Source organism: Schistocerca americana, chromosome 5 (genome assembly GCF_021461395.2).
Source record: "Schistocerca americana isolate TAMUIC-IGC-003095 chromosome 5, iqSchAmer2.1, whole genome shotgun sequence".
Classification (NCBI taxonomy): Eukaryota; Metazoa; Arthropoda; class Insecta; order Orthoptera; family Acrididae; genus Schistocerca; species Schistocerca americana.
The window spans coordinates 85,074,509-85,090,608 of NC_060123.1; the positions used below are offsets into that span (position 1 = coordinate 85,074,509).

The 16,100-nt window shown below is 40.6% G+C and overlaps 1 protein-coding gene across 2 annotated transcripts in view; it reads left to right on the plus strand.

The window, feature by feature from the left end:
• LOC124615468 (zinc finger protein 532-like) overlaps positions 1 to 13,904 on the plus strand; it is a 77,370-nt gene extending 63,466 nt beyond the window's left edge. For both annotated transcript variants that reach the window (XM_047143380.1, XM_047143379.1), the window contains 2 exons: positions 6,783 to 6,958; positions 9,851 to 13,904. In XM_047143380.1, the coding sequence (XP_046999336.1) occupies positions 6,783 to 6,958; positions 9,851 to 12,608 (2,934 nt within the window). In that variant the 3' untranslated portion in view covers positions 12,609 to 13,904. The remainder of the gene's footprint in view (positions 1 to 6,782; positions 6,959 to 9,850) is intronic.
• The last annotated feature ends 2,196 nt before the right edge of the window (positions 13,905 to 16,100 follow it).

Consider the following 16,100-nt stretch of genomic DNA (forward strand, 5'->3'; position numbering starts at 1 on the left):
GAAGTGCTACAGCATAGCTGGCAGCTACTGAGCAGGCCAACCGCATCCAATGTGTCATGACCAGATATACATGGAATGGCAGCAGTTATCTTGGCTTTCACCTCGGCTGACAGTGTCTGAGCACGATCAAACGCATTAGACTCCATATGCTCCCACCACAGGTCAGTACCTTCCGGCGACCAAGATGCACTGCGATCAGCTGACAACAGCAAACTGACCAGTGCTGCTCAGCACCGAGGGTGCTACCAATGGCCACAGATTGCATGATTATGCTGGTTCCACATGTGCTTCAGAACTGCCATGCATAAGTGCTCCCCTCAGTGCAAGAAACCAAACACTTCATTAGGCATTAGAGGTCATTATATTATGAAACTATGCTAAAAATCGATCTACATGAATGAAACTACTTTGCTTCCAGCATTTGACTACAGTGGCCACTTCTACGTACTTGACAGTAGTAATTAATGTGCCCACCAATGGTGGTAAAAAAAATAAGGCTCAGGGATTTATCAAAATCTCAGTCCAAAGCTAAGTTCGGGGAAGCTGGTGACAAGAACAGAATAAATATAAATTACAAATCCAAAGATTTGTTACTGCACAGGGGCACATCTTCTTCAAGGTGCAGCCATGTTGGAAGATCTAGGACACGAATACGGAAGCAAACTGTGATGCTGGTGTAGCGATGACTCCAGAGTGGGCTCCTGATTGATGAAATGCAACTGCATTTGGCGCCTGGCCTAGGAAGCTGACTGACAGTGAACCGGCTGCTCAGGGCCCATGAGCTGGCCCAAATACAGTCCCAGGCACCAGGATACAGCTGGTTCTATTTTCAGTCACATGATTCATGTAAGGAAAAGGTTTGTGGGGCAAGCAACCTCTGATGATGCTTGGGTTGCCATCTGGTGGCCATGCAGAACATGGCCGGAGGCTTGTGTGATGTAAAAGGAAGACAGATGCCCACGCAGTCTGGGTGTATTGTGGGCTGCATGCAGTGTAGACACAGAGCCACAGCACAGCAGTACCAACCAATATTTTCTTGTCGACTCAGGTTCCAAAATCGGCATGATCCCGAACACCACTACATTTCATTAGTTAGTTAGTTAGTTAGTTAGTTAGTTACTTGTTCCATAGATCATTTGAATGATTCTTTTGTCGAGATGATGTTATATTTGTACATGATCGGTACTAACATTAATAAACACATTGTCATTTTATCGCTACTCATACGGCTTCACTTAAAAACTTCTTTTTTACTTGCTACGAGGTTTTAAGTAGAAATTCTTTGATGGAATAGAGGAAGTTGTTCAGGAGAAATGATTTTAAATTAAATTTAAAACTTGCTTTGCTACCTGTCAAACATTTTATGTTGGATAAATGATATCAAAAAATTTATTGATGCTTATTGAATTCCTCTCTAAGCCAAGGACAGCTTCAACAATGGGTAATAAAGATCAGTTTTTCATCTAGTGTTGTAGGTATGTACATCATGTTTCTTCTCAAATTGTGATGGATTATTTATGATGACATTTGTTAGCATAAATATGTATTGTGACAGTGCAGTTAAAATGCTTAGCTTCTTGAGGAAGTACCTACATGATGTCTGTTGGTGAACACCACATATTATTCTCACTGCTCGATTTTTTGCAATCAATACTTTTTTTCTTGATCCAGAAAATTATACTGTATGATGTTATTGACTGAAAATATGCAAAATGTGTCAGGAGATTGATATGTTTGTTTCCTAGATTAGTGATTACATGTAGAGTAAAAGTAGCTGAACTTAATTGTTTTAGAAGCTCAGTAATATGTTTCTTCCAGTTTAGGTTTTCGTCAATATGCACACCAAAAACTTTGGAGCATTGTACCCTACTTACTGACTCTCCCTCATGTGCTACATCAGTTTTTGGTATAACTCATTTTGTTGTACAGAATCGAATGTAGTGGCTTTTTTCAGAATTTTGAGAGAGTCCATTTTCAGAGAACCAGTTAATAATTATTTGTAAAACATCATTTACTTCTACTGCCTTCTTTCTAATGGGATTTATTTTAACACTAGCATCGTCTGCAAAAAGTACCAGTTTTGATTGTTGAATGTTAAGTGGAAAGTCATTCACATATATATATAAGGGGTAGGAAGGGACCAAAAAGGATGATAATAAATGTAGATATGTTGGTGAGTTGCCCACCAAGGCTTTACTTGATTTGGACTTTCTAGAATCTAAATATGACAAGAACACACACTCCTTTTACTTGATTTGGACTGTGTAGAATCTAAATATGACAAGAACACACACTCCTCCCTAAGAGAAGCTGTGCAAATAGCATCACTCAGAATCATCACAGATGACATTGCCTATCTTCTACAAAAACCTTGCTTTTGTATCAGTGACTCACCCATAAGTTAGTGACTATGTACTTAGTGACAGTCTCCCATGCACATACGTTTAGCACTTCTCAACCCCTTACCCACCAAGGCCACAACTTTAAGAGGTTACAGTGCATACGACTGAAACTACAGAGGGACCTCCCATCTTTTATAAGGCACAGCAACTGTCCCCCTTGTAAGTTACATGTAGTGAAAGTTGCAGTAGATGATTTGTTAACAAAAGGCATCATATGACCTTCCAACAGTGTGTGGGTTTCCCTGATTCATTTGGTTCAGTAAAAAAGACAGTAGATATCAGGTATGTGAAGATTACAGAGCCGTCAATGCTCGAACCAGTTCCAACCAGTATCCCGTGCTGAATATACAGGACTTCTGTCATCCATTATCAGGTGCTTCAGTCTTCAAATTATAGGCTGTCAAAAGGCTTACTTACAGATACCAAAGGTCACATACGACATTTCAAAGATTCCTATAACTACCTCCTTTGGGCTGTCCAACATTTTGTACATAGCATTCGGATTCAAAACCTCAGCACGGACTTGATAGTGCTTCATTGATTCCTCTCTGCACAAGTTTCCCTTCTGTTTTCCTTACCTTGAAGACATGCTAATTTTTCCATCTTCACCATGCGAGAACATCATTAACACCTCCAGCAGGCTTTCAATATGGTCTATCAATTAGGTGTGGTGGTGTGAACAAAGAAAAATGTCAGTTATGGCAAATGATAGTGACTTTCTGGGTCATTCTGTGTTGCCAGCAGGGATCAGACCAACAGAAGAGAAAATAAACTAATAAAGCTGATGCCTATGCCTTCAACTTACCAGTAACTAGGAAGGTTTTTAGGTACGTATGATAAACTTTTATTGGCAATATGTTCTGCAGGCTGCGATAATCCTGACCAGGAAGAATACCGAGGAGAAACAAACTGTACATTGTGTGAATGCTTGTCTCAGGGAAATATGAATTAACAAAATCTTCTTGGGCTTCCAGCCACATCAGGTGGTAAAAATCCCACAAGCTTTCAGCTGAGTTCTCATCAACAATTGTCAAGTGATAAATGCCTGCCATGTCGCAGCGGCCTCGCTGTTATATAGCCGCACCACTGGCTGTGACATCACTGATGCTGTCTCCCTCACCAAGTGTAATAATGTTTTTGCCCCAAACTGCCATCCTTGTTGATGGTGTTTTCAGATATTTTTATTTCTACTGATTCTTTTGTGACGCTATCCCAAAATCCCATCATCCTCATAATGGCAAATATTTCATCATGTAGAATTGGGTGTAGATTTTATAAAGTTTGTGCTGCCACGGCTGATTTTTCAGGATTGCATACGCATAAGCATCTCCAGTGTTCCATCCGGCGTTGCTTCACAGTGCGTACTGTATGGTAACTGTAGTAGTGGCCACTCTGACATGGTATTTAGTACACTCAAGGCATTATGAGCCCTAGAGCATCCTTCGCAGGCCTCAAGAGCTGAATACTGATGAGATGTTGTGTCTCATCAGGAGGAGGCTAATCTTTCCCAACACTGTGCCACAGAAAAGCAAAATGGAAGTTTCTTGTTCTCTTCTTCAGTGGTGTTTTTTTTTTTGTGTGTCTTGCCAGAAATAGCCCATGATACCTGGTGGTGATTGTAGCCATTTGTCTGGAAGACTTTTGGAAGGTGACGTAGTTCTAGTGCCAGATTTTCTTCGTCTAAGATGAGCGCCATGTTTTTGCTCTGGACGGTGATGGCTAAGAGCGTGCAGATACCGATCTGTATTGTAGGTTTCCTGTACACATTGTAACTGAGGTGTCCATTGGTTTTCTGGTGAATGAGGATGTCAAGGAAGGGCAATGCACCACCTGTCTCTACTTACATCATAAAACTAATGAGGTCATGAATGCAGTTAAGGTGTTCTAAGAAGTCTCCCAGTTTTTCACATCCATGGAGACAGATGATAAATGTGTCATTAACATAATGATAAAAGCAACTTGACTTTTTGGGAGCTGTGTCCAAAGCAAAGTATTCAGATTTCTCCATAAAAAGGTTGGCTATGGATGGAGCTAATGGAATTCCCATTGCCACTCCATCCAACTGGTTAAAATACTGGCTGCCATATCGGACATATGGTGATGGCAATGTGTGCTTAAACAATCCCACAACTGTACTATCAAATAACTGGGAGAGGGGATCTGTGCAGTCTTTGAAAGGAACATGCTTAAATAGGGAGACCACACCAAAACTGACCATTATATCACATTGCCCAGGAAGCATATGTTTAATTTGGTGTATAAAATAATTGGTGCTTTTGATGTTATGCATACAGTAACCCACGTGCTGATTAAGAAGGCTGCCCAGATGTTTTGCTACTCTGTAAGCTGGTGACCCAATAGTGTTCACAATAGGGTGAAGAGGAAAACCCATTTTGTGCATCTTTGGTGGCCCATAAAACATAGGTGGTCTTAGTGCCTGAGGGTGGAGATTCTTAATAATGGCATCTTCCAGTGATGACTGTTTTAGAAGCTCCAATGTCTTCCTCATTATTCTTGACGTCATGTCCCGTGACAGTGTCCGGTAGGTATCCTCCTCAAGAATCAACTGAATTTTAGCATCGTATTCAGCTTTATTCAGAATAACATATGCATTGCCCTTGTCAGCTGGTAAAGCCACGATGAGGGAGTCATTGTGGAGTGTGTGTAAGTCACAAAACGTGCCAGATTATTTCAAAATCTAAACTCTGCCATATATCTTGACTAGGGCTGAATGCAACAGACTTCACACACACTGCAATGATACCCTCATGATTCTGTGAGCTGAAAAGCCCTGACAAAGGATGTGGTTCGATTGGTCCAGTCTGGGGTGGTATTGGGTGATGAAGGGGGCTCTCTTGCGTAGCTGCTTGTTGAGGGTGGTGGGAGGACTGAGGGTGTGTTGAGAAATTTTATGGGAGATCACCCTATGAAGATTCCACACACTTATCACGCTCATCCTCATAGTGTGGACATTTATGTCAGGCGCATGTGCTTGATTATCTGTCTTCGTGCCCTGAAATTAGAGGCATCCTACCCAAGATACTTCCCACCCCTTCTGAAGTGATGTTCCATCACCCACTCAACCTCGAAGACATTCTGGTCCATTCCTATGCCACTCCCAATCCCAAGTCCTTGCCACAGGCATTGTATCCATGTGGAAGACTCGGGTGCAAGACCTGCCCAATCTACCCATGCACCACTACGTATTCCAGTCATGTCACATGCATCTCCTACCCCATCAGAGACTGGGCTACTTATGAAAGCAGCCCTGTCATGTACCAGTGCTGCTTCAAACATTGCTGAGCTTTTTATGTTGGTATAACTATCAACCAGCCATCTACCAGGATGGATGGTCATCACCAAACCGTGGCAAAGAGCAAAGTGGACAACCCGTGTCACAATGTGCAGCTGGAAGTAACATACTTGATTTCAATGACTGCTGCACAACCCAAGCTATTTGAATTCTCCCCTCCACCACCAGTTTTTCTGAACTGCGCAGATTGAAGTTATCCTTACAACACATTCTTTGCTCCCAAAATAACCCCAGCCTCAACCTTTGGTAACAAATTGTCCTCACACCCTCCATCCAACTGTTTGCACCCCCTCTGTCCTATCACCTCCTCCTAAATCACGTCCTCTCACCCTCATTTTGCACTACTTTCTGCCTATGCACTCACCAGTCTTTTCCCCTTCTCTGCCCCTCTTCTTTCCTCTCCCCATTAACCTCGTCCCTCCTTCCCTCCCTTACAGCCTCCCCACACTGCACTCTATAGCCTTGTCCTGTTGCCTCTAATAGTCTTTTTCATTGTGCCTGTCTGCAAGTCAGCATATCATCTTTATGGTAAGTAACAGTCTATTCTTTTCATAGAATTGTTGACATTCCAACATGCACTTTTCATTGTTTAACTTCAACATTCAGTTCTCCACAAGCAGTGATTCTCCAGTTAAGTCTGCATAATCTTACTAAAACTGTCTCTTGCTTCTTTATGAAGCTTAAAAGGTTTCCCCCATACAAGTGGGATTTTATTTATTTCATAACATTTTAGATTTCTGATCAGAATTTAGAGATAAAATAATCAGGTGCTTTGGCAAAGACAAAGAATATGCCAACAGGATAATTCTTCTTCATTAGCTCTGTCAATATTTAATCTGTGAGATCTTGTATGGCTTGCCCTTTGGAGGGTACCTTACAAGTCCCAAAATGAAAGGTAGTTGACAAGCTTAAGTTCATAGTTGACTCTGAATGGCTTTCGTAGACACAAATCTTTAATGACACACCACAAAGGTATCTTTTGTTCTCTCTGTATAAGAATTTTATTCGCTTTCAGGAAAGAAACTGAAATCCTTCAACGTTTTTATGAATTGTTTAATTTGTTTCAGGTAAGTGAGAGCCCACATCAGGAAGATAATCACTCAGATATAAATGGTAATTCTAGTGGGATACATTGGGATGACCAGATTCTAAATGCTGCTTTGCCACCTTACAAACCAGTTCTACAAGATGATGAGCCTTTTAAGCCTCAGAATTTCTATACCTGTCCAATTTGTCATGACAGGTAAGTTACTTTTACCTGTATTCATTTATAGTTTTTATAATGTGTACCATGTGTTTTAAGGTATAAAGCTTTATTTTAATATATTATTGTGACACCATTTAGAACATTTTCATTGGTAAATGAAGATTTCCACAGGGTGAACCACAACACCACTGACAAAATGCTTGATTTTGTCTAGGGATATTTCTTACAAGGGAACCTCCCCATCGCACCCCCCTCAGATTTAGTTATAAGTTGGCACAGTGGATAGGCCTTGAAAAACTGAACACAGATCAACTGAGAAAACAGGAAGAAGTTGTGTGGAACTGTGAAAAAATAAGCAAAATCTACAAACTGAGTAGTTCATGGGAAGATAAGCAACATCAAGGACACTGGGAACGCAGGAGCGCCGTGGTCTCGTGGTAACATGAGCAGCTGCGGAATCCAAGGTCCTTGGTCAAATCTTCCATCGAGTGTAAAGTTTAATTTTTTATTTTCAGTTTATGTGACAAACTCTTATGTTTTCATCACTTTTTTGGGAGTGATTATCACATCCACAAGAAAACCTAAATCGGGCAAGGTAGAAGAATCGTTTTACCCATTCGCCAAGTGTACAAGTTAGGTGGGTCGACAACATATTCCTGTCATGTGACGCACATGCCGTTACCAGTGTCGTATAGAATATATCAGATGTGTTTTCCTGTGGAGGAATCGGTTGACCTATGACCTTGCGATCAAATGTTTTCGGTTCCCATTGGAGAGGCACGTCCTTTCGTCTACTAATCACACGGTTTTGCGATGCGGTCGCAAAACACAGACACTAAACTTATTACAGTGAACAGAGACGTCAATGAACGAATGGACAGATAATAACTATGCAAAAATAAAGAAAGTAAAATTTTCACTATAGGGAAGACTTGAACCAAGGACCTCTCGTTCTGCAGCTGCACATGCTACCACGGGTACACGGCGCTCCTGTTGTGTAGTTGTCCATGATGTTGCACATGTCATCCATGGACTACTCAGTTTGTATATTTTGCTTATTTTTTCACAGTTCCACACAACTTCTTCCTGTTTTCTCAATTGATCTGTGTTCAGTTTATCAAGGCCTATCCACTGTGCCAACTTATAACTAAATCTGAGGGGGGTGCGATGGGGAGGTTCCCTTGTTAGGACTTTAGTATAAGGGAGCCATTGTCTCCCATGGCATATTACAGAGTAATTGCATTTTGTTTAATTTCTTACCTCCATTTACCTTTGAAGTTGTATTGGACTGAAAATACCTACACAATGGCATATATGTCAATGGTGTGTGCAGTGTCTTGTTTGGAAATAGACTGGTTCCATTCATTCATGGTACTTGTTGTTGACAATAATATGGCCCACTTCACTCTTGGCCCTCAATCTCGCACTTGGTACTACATGTTTCTGTTGGGGCTTTGTTGTTCTGGTAGTGATATTTGTATGTTAACAGTGATAAACTGCAGTATGGATAGATTTACTCATGAAGAGTTCAATATGGATAGCTTTACTCGTGACGAGTTGGCCAATATGCACCTCGTGTATGGGTTCACTGAATTCAGAGGAAGAGCTGCACAGTGCCACTATGTTGAACTGTTCCCACAGTGATGAAACCACATCACATTACTTTTGCCACTGTCTGTCATTAAACCTATCCATATGCAACTAATAGCTTCAGAAAAACAAACCTGAGACAGACACAAACAGTACAGAGTGCAATCGTGAGGGCATTGCTGTTGTCAGCAGCAAGTATCGTGAGTGAATGGAACAAGTTTCTTTCCAAACAAGACACACAGTACATATTTTCTACATTTGCAGATAATTTCACTGCCATACAGATAGAAGGAAAAATAATTGCCAACAAGAAATTCAACATAATGTAGTTACTGTGTAATGAGCCACCAGAGACCACAGGTTCCTTGCACCAAAATACTCAGAAAGTGTCCCTGAACCACCTCCAAAACTTTGGTGGTGGAGTTCAGGTTCACTCTTTATAAGGTAATGTGATGGATGTATGTGGGGTTAGATACACTGAGCATGAAATAGCAACCTTAAAGGTCAAGTATTTTTAGCAAATTCTCAAACCATCTCAGCTGGTTTGTTTATGTAGGATGCTCATGTGACCAAATCAGACCAAAGGAGCTGTCAAGCTCTATCGCCATGAGCAGTGTAGCGTGCCCTCACTCCATGAGGCACTGCAGAGAGGTCTAGAATTTAATCCAAGACACCAGTGCAAAGTCTGCTGATCAGGAATTGTACACCACCACCTCACCTACTCATGCTATTCAAATATTAAAGGTGAAAATGTCTTCCACCACTTTGAAGTTCAGAGCCACCCCACAACCATGTGTTAATGACCTCAGGTACAGGAGCAGGTACAGAATGAACGAGTAGCTTTTTCTATTGTCCATTTTACCTGTGTACGTGTTTGAGTTACTGATAACTTAATACTACACTGTAAGCTATGGGTAGAATACAAAAAGTAAAGGTCAACCACTCGCAGTGTAGTTAAGGCTTGGTGGTTGACAGGCATATAAGCAAGATTGCTATTGGTGCTGAGCTTCTGGAAAATCGAAACACACACACACACACACACACACACACACACACACACACACAGAGAGAGAGAGAGAGAGAGAGAGAGAGAGAGAGAGAGAGAGAGAGAGAGAGAGAGAGAGAGAGAGGGGGGGGGGGGGGGGTACTGCATTTGTGAAACCATCTCATTCCTTATCATAGTCAGAGATTGCAATTATGATTTATCCATAGAACATGGAAGTAACTACACTATACCATACACTGTCCTCTGAAGAACAGCTTACAGTGAGAAATATAAACCTGTAATTAGCTGCCAATTGAATGTTGTGTAAGCTACAGCCTGATTTTTCTTTCTAGGTATCTGCTGCAATCCAGCTTGGATTTCCACATGAAGAGGCGAAGCTTGCAAATAAAATATCATTGTCAAAACTGCAATCGTTTTATCACTGATTACAATAGATGCAGCTTTCTGAACCACCTACAACAACACTCAGACTCTGGAGGATATCTGACTGACACACTCCATGTCACAGTGACGCCTCTTGCTGAAGACCAGCTTAGGACAGACCAACAGACATTCGAAAACAAAGATTATACCCAAAACATTTTTGTGAAACCCTCATCTACTGCAACAGTTGGACTCAACAAAAATGGTGCTCCATCTGAGATAACTACAAATGCAGCAGTTGCAGTGCATACAGAGGAACAGGCTCAGCAAAGAACAGCTGTAGAAGATGCCCTTTACACAACTGCTATGAGTAATATTAAAGTCTCCAAAAACCTAACAATGCCAGAGGTGTGCAAGGAATGTGGCATGAAACTTCTTATTGACTTAAGGAATCACTTACTGAGGCCAAGCTGTTATGTTGACCCTGGGTTAGAATGTCAGCAATGCAAATTAATTTTACCATCAATATGTAGTCTTCGTGCTCATAAGAGGTATCATCAAAAATTGAGACCCCACACATGCCCTGAGTGTGGACGTATCTTCTCTCTTTGGGCATCATTCCTGGTTCACCTCAATTATTCATGTTTTCATTTGTCTCGGTGTATTCGATTCAGATGCCCAAAATGTGCAACACTTTTTTATTCTGTTGAATTGCTTGAAATGCACTACTTTTCTGATCACATCAAGACAGTGTTTAAATGTGACTTGTGCCCCATAGCATGCTTTGATACTATTTCTGTTGATCAACACAAGGCAATTGCCCATGTGAAAAAGGATGTAAAGACTCTCCAATTTCAGCAGTGCCAGATATGCCCAGATCGCCTCACCCCAAAAGAACAAATTGCTGGTCATGTTTTGGAACATACCCGCAGTAAAAAGTGCCTGGCGTTTGGGTTTGAGTGTACTGGATGCAAAAACTTCTTCCAGCAGAAGGCTGTATTTGGAGCACACCAGTGCAGTGGATCACCAGCGTGTGCAGATCGTGCTCAGGGGACTAACTCACAAGGAGACAGTATGATAGCATCTGACTGTAGTACTGACAATGCATGCAGAGATGGGGGTAAAAATACCTCTGTTAGCAGTACCACTGATAATATGAACAGCAGTGATAATTCTGTTAGCACCAACAACCTAGAGACATCTGTTGATAATATTGATGATAATAACTGGAATAATACTACTTCTACAAGCAGCCAAAGGTCTGATATCCCAAAGTGTCTTCCAATAAAAATTTTAACCCGGAGCTTCCCGGTGAAGAAGCTGTCTTCTCCAAAAACTATACAACCGAAACCGGTTTCACAGGCTGAAAAACCACCTATTAGACAGTACGGCAACAACAGGCTCAGCAATGTAACTGTGAAGACAAATGGAAACAGATTTATTCCAACAAAACACATTACACTTACGCAGGATTTAAAAAAGAATACTCTAATAGCAAATATTTTGCCTGCACAAGCAACTGTGAGAAGCACAGATGGAGGTGTATTAAAAGTCCGTAGAGTTATTCGTAATTGTAGTTCATGCAAAAGAGAAATTGTGTTCCATTCTCCTTCATTGGAACAATACTCCATGCTTCCTTCCAAATGTTACAACTGCTTAAAAAAACACAATGCTCTCTCAGGTTCAGGAAGTATTTTTACTTCAGGAACTAAAACAATTGTGCACCTGCAGAAGGCAAATAGCCCTAATAAAACTTTAGCTGTTGTTTCTGCTCCAAAACTGATGGCAACTCCGGTTTCAAGTACAGTTACAGCCACACATCCCACAACAGTGATACCTACTACCAGGCAATTGAAACCTCTTGGCAGCATAGTGACAGAAAAATTGGAAGAAACTAAAGAAAGTGCTCGTTTTGCATTTAATGGCCCTCATAGTAGTACTGATTCCAAAGCTCCTCCTGGGCAGTTCAAGTGCCACATTTGCAAAAAGCTAATTAATATACAGTCCAGTGATATTCAGGATCATTTTAGCAAAGAGCACAAAAACATAGAGATCCATAAACTTACTCCACTTCTGAAAAAAATTAATATTGAACATTCACAGAAAGGGAAAGAGTTAGGTACTATCATCAAAATGGAACCAGAAGACAGTGAAAGTCTTGAGCCTCCACTAAACACTTCCTCTGGAGAAAAATCTGAAACTCCTGAACCACCTAAAAAGAAAAAGAAGTCAAAATTAGGATCCAAAGACAAACCACCTGCACCTGTTACACCCTTCAGTTCAGGAAAGCTTATATTCCCAGTTGTAAAAAAAGAAGACAATAAGTATGAATGTTTCAAATGTCAGTTTACCCACATTGATAAAGGTGAATTTGAATCGCACATTGTCCTTCATAAGACAGATTCTAGTTCTTTCCAATGCATGGAATGTGGAATGTGTTTTATTGTCCAACCATCATTTGAGAAGCACCTTTTAGTCTGCCATGGCATAAGAGATGTTGAAAAATATGTAACTGAAAATCTTAATTGTAAACAAGATAGTTATGACCCTTACAATGGATTCTCCCCAGTGACTGTATCATCAGATGACGAAGCTGATGAAAACAAATGTAGTGTGTGCCATGATAGTTTTGAAACATCGGAAGAATTAGATAAGCATTTCCGTGTGCATGGGATGGCATTTCTTCTCAAGAAACAACGAGAACTTAGACAAATAATAACAGCATAATGTGTGGACATCCATTGTTTGTGTAAAAGTTTTTCTCACATTTCATAGCAATGTATGTCATTAATAAATGTTATTTCAATGTGTGCTATTAGCTAATATGTCTAAAAGCAAAGTTTTATAACATGTTACTCAGATTCATCAAATGACTGTTAATTTCTTCGCTATGTGAAGTTCTGTCTTAAAATGATGTAAAAATCTTATGCTCCCATGGGGTAGGTTGCAATTTTATTTGCTTTATCTTATGTGACAAGTAGAATAGTGCAATTCAATCACTGCAGTATAAAAGTATGTGTCAAATGTTTGTTCCTTTTATAGCTGTCATATCCCTTCTTTTCTTTTAATTTCACTTTAAAATAAGTTTTCTGTAACTGTAGTAAACTCATTGCTGGACAACTATTATTTTTGTATAAAACTTTCATCATTTGTTACACTAGAGATTTTATGTCTGAACAATGTTCAAAAGAATTTAATGTTTTATATAATAGATATATATATATATACATCACCCATACCAGATTATCTATTAAATTTTACAAGCTTGTATCAATTTCTCGTTAGTGTTTCAAGCACCTACATCATTACAAGGCAATATGAGCTTTTAGTAGACAAATAATAAGGTAAATCAGTCGCCAAGCAGCAGACTTCATGGAATACAGTTTAACTGGGCATAATTTGCTTTCCTCTGACCTGGAAAGCTCATTCAGTAAGGGAAATGAGAATATAGGAAAACAAGAGATGGTAAGGGAATGGGAAGAAGGCTAGTGGATATTTAGTGATGGGAGATTGTGGAAATTAAAAATATATTGGAGAAACAGCTCCTCGCTGTAGGGCTCAGAAGAGCTGGTGCAAGGATAGGACTTCAGCCTATGTTGTCCACAGGGGAATGCTCCAAGGACGTGCATGATTGCTTGCAAGCATGGGCAGCTTGGGGATTGGGCTTGATGGGCAACAGAATATTATGTTAACAGAATCTTGTGTCAGTTCTTGGTAAAACAACATTATAATAAATGAAAATGCTTTTGTTCTACAATATTACTTTTATTTTGTAAAATAAAAGTAATATTGTAGAACAAAAGCAAACTGTTGCTTTTCATTTATTAACAGAATATTATTTTGGATGAAGAGGATAGGGAATGGTAGCCCTCATCTCAGGCCAAGATGAGAGATAGGCACTTTTTTATGTAAGCTGGATTTTAGAATTTGCCCACACAGCCATCTTACTGTTGATTTTGTATGCTTTAGATTCCAACATTTCTAAATTATGCAGTATCAAAATGGACTTTCAGGAATCAAGGTACATACAGTTATGGTAAATTTAAAGGTACAAATTTTCACTTACAATGTTTGAAACTGGATAAGATGAAGAATAGTATATAGAACAAATTAAATTGTCTGTCTTAACAGTGCACTATAAACTGATAAATTCTCTTTTATATTGCATATGTTCTTTCTATTGACACAGAGACATTAAACATAGGGTATAAGCCTACCTTAAATTACAGGAACAAATGTTTTGGTACTTTGTTGCAAATGTTGAAGACAGTGCACAAGTTCTATAGTTCTGTTTCTGTGACATGTTTAAATAGTTTATGTACAGCTATATTGTTAGAAGCTGATGAGGTTTGGAACTGGAAACTATTGGACAAGTTCTCTAAGGTTAATTTCAATCAATTTATGCTCCCTATATTCCTGACACACTGAGGGGAAAAAAAGGCTTGGATCTTGTTCCTTGCCACGGACAACCAGGAATGTGACACCAAGGTTGACCCTATTTAGGTGTTTCTTGTAACTGCAATGATTGATCTTCAATCTTGCAGTATCTGTTGTGAAACTTCTTGAGGCTTTCATCTTATGAAACCTGGCATTACTTGAATTATTGGACAAATTAATGCGTATTGGCTGCCTTTGTTAATAAATGTTCTTAATCATTTGTCTTGCCAGTTCCTTGACAACTCCTTTCTGAATGTGTAAATTATTTCTGTTTCTGGAATTTTCTCATACTAAAAGATTCCCCTTTGCAGATGCTTCCATAGCAAGAGCATCTACATTTTCATTTTCATGGATTCTAGAATGCCGTTTTTGTCCAAGCCATTATAATTTTTTTATGTTTCCTCTTCATCTGGAATATGATATCAACTTTTTGTTAGCTATTATATTTGTAAAATGGTTGTGAGGTTTCTAATGCTATCAGATATTAGTGACTGTTGTTCCTTCAGTGGTTGTCTGCACAAATAGTTAGGATCCCAGTACGATAATCAACACAGCTATTGTTGTGGTAGAGTCTGGGACCGGCTTGTATAACCCTCGTCATTCATTTTTTAGGGCCCACCACTTGAATCCATCTCTGTATATTATGCACACTGCTATGTGCTGGCGGAGGAATTCCATTGCATTTGTTTTGCTAAGATCACAGTTTTCATCTACATCTACATGGGTACTCTGCAAATCACATGCAAATGCTGGGCAGAGGGTTCATCGAACCACCTTCACAATTCTCTATTACTCCAATCTCGTACTCCCCCCGCAGGTTCGGGGGTAAGAATAGGCCCGCTATATTCCTGCCTGTCGTAAGAGGCAACTAAAAGGAGTCTCAAACGTTTCGGCCTATATGTGATGGTCCCCTGTCGGATTTGACCTCCATATTTCCAAATTCTTCCGAAGAGCGAGCCAATTGAGGAAGGGTGCATTACATGGTGCATTGTGGTGTCTATCGTGCATTGAGACCTTTAGCCAGATTTCTCGTCGTCGCATTGCTGTCCCGCTCATTCTCCATCTCTTGGGCGGGGATACCTTCCTGGGTGCGATTTCCACAATGCACTGTGCAGTGTTAGTTTTTGTGGAGACGGCAACCATGGACTTCCTTGCACCTAATATCCAGCACGGGAGCCAGCCCGTTGTGGTGGGGCTGCCATGTACCCTGTTGGTTGTAACCCCCTGACAACACAGGGACCGCTCTGCTGATGCCTGTGCCGTTAACTCCCCACGGCATCAAGGAGTAGATGCCTATCTCCCTGAGGCATCGGGACTCCCAGCAATGGCCATCCTGCCAGGTGGCCCTTGCTGAGGCTGGGTGGTGCCCGTGGGGAGGCCCCTTGGTCGGAGTGGGTGGCTTCAGGGCAGATGACCCGCAATGAAGTATGGTACATCATCTCTCACAGGTGGCCAGCCGCCAACAGTCTCTAAGCACTCTTGGGCTCAATTTAACACTCAGAAATATGATCCCAAAACGTTCCCCTCCCTGGCCACACCGAGGAAGGAGTGTAAGTTTCAGGATGGCAGTGACAGTTATTCGCCCCGGTTCCTAGTTTGTACGAGAGCTGATGGGGAGTCTTTCATGTCAACAAAGCCTCATTTCTTTGTAGAGCATTTAGAGGACAAGTTTGGGGAGGTGGAGGGCTTGTGCAAACTGCGCTCTGGGTCAGTATTGATAAAAATGGCATCCTCTGCCCAGTCACGAAGGTTACTTGCTTGTGACAAGTTGGGGGATGTTTC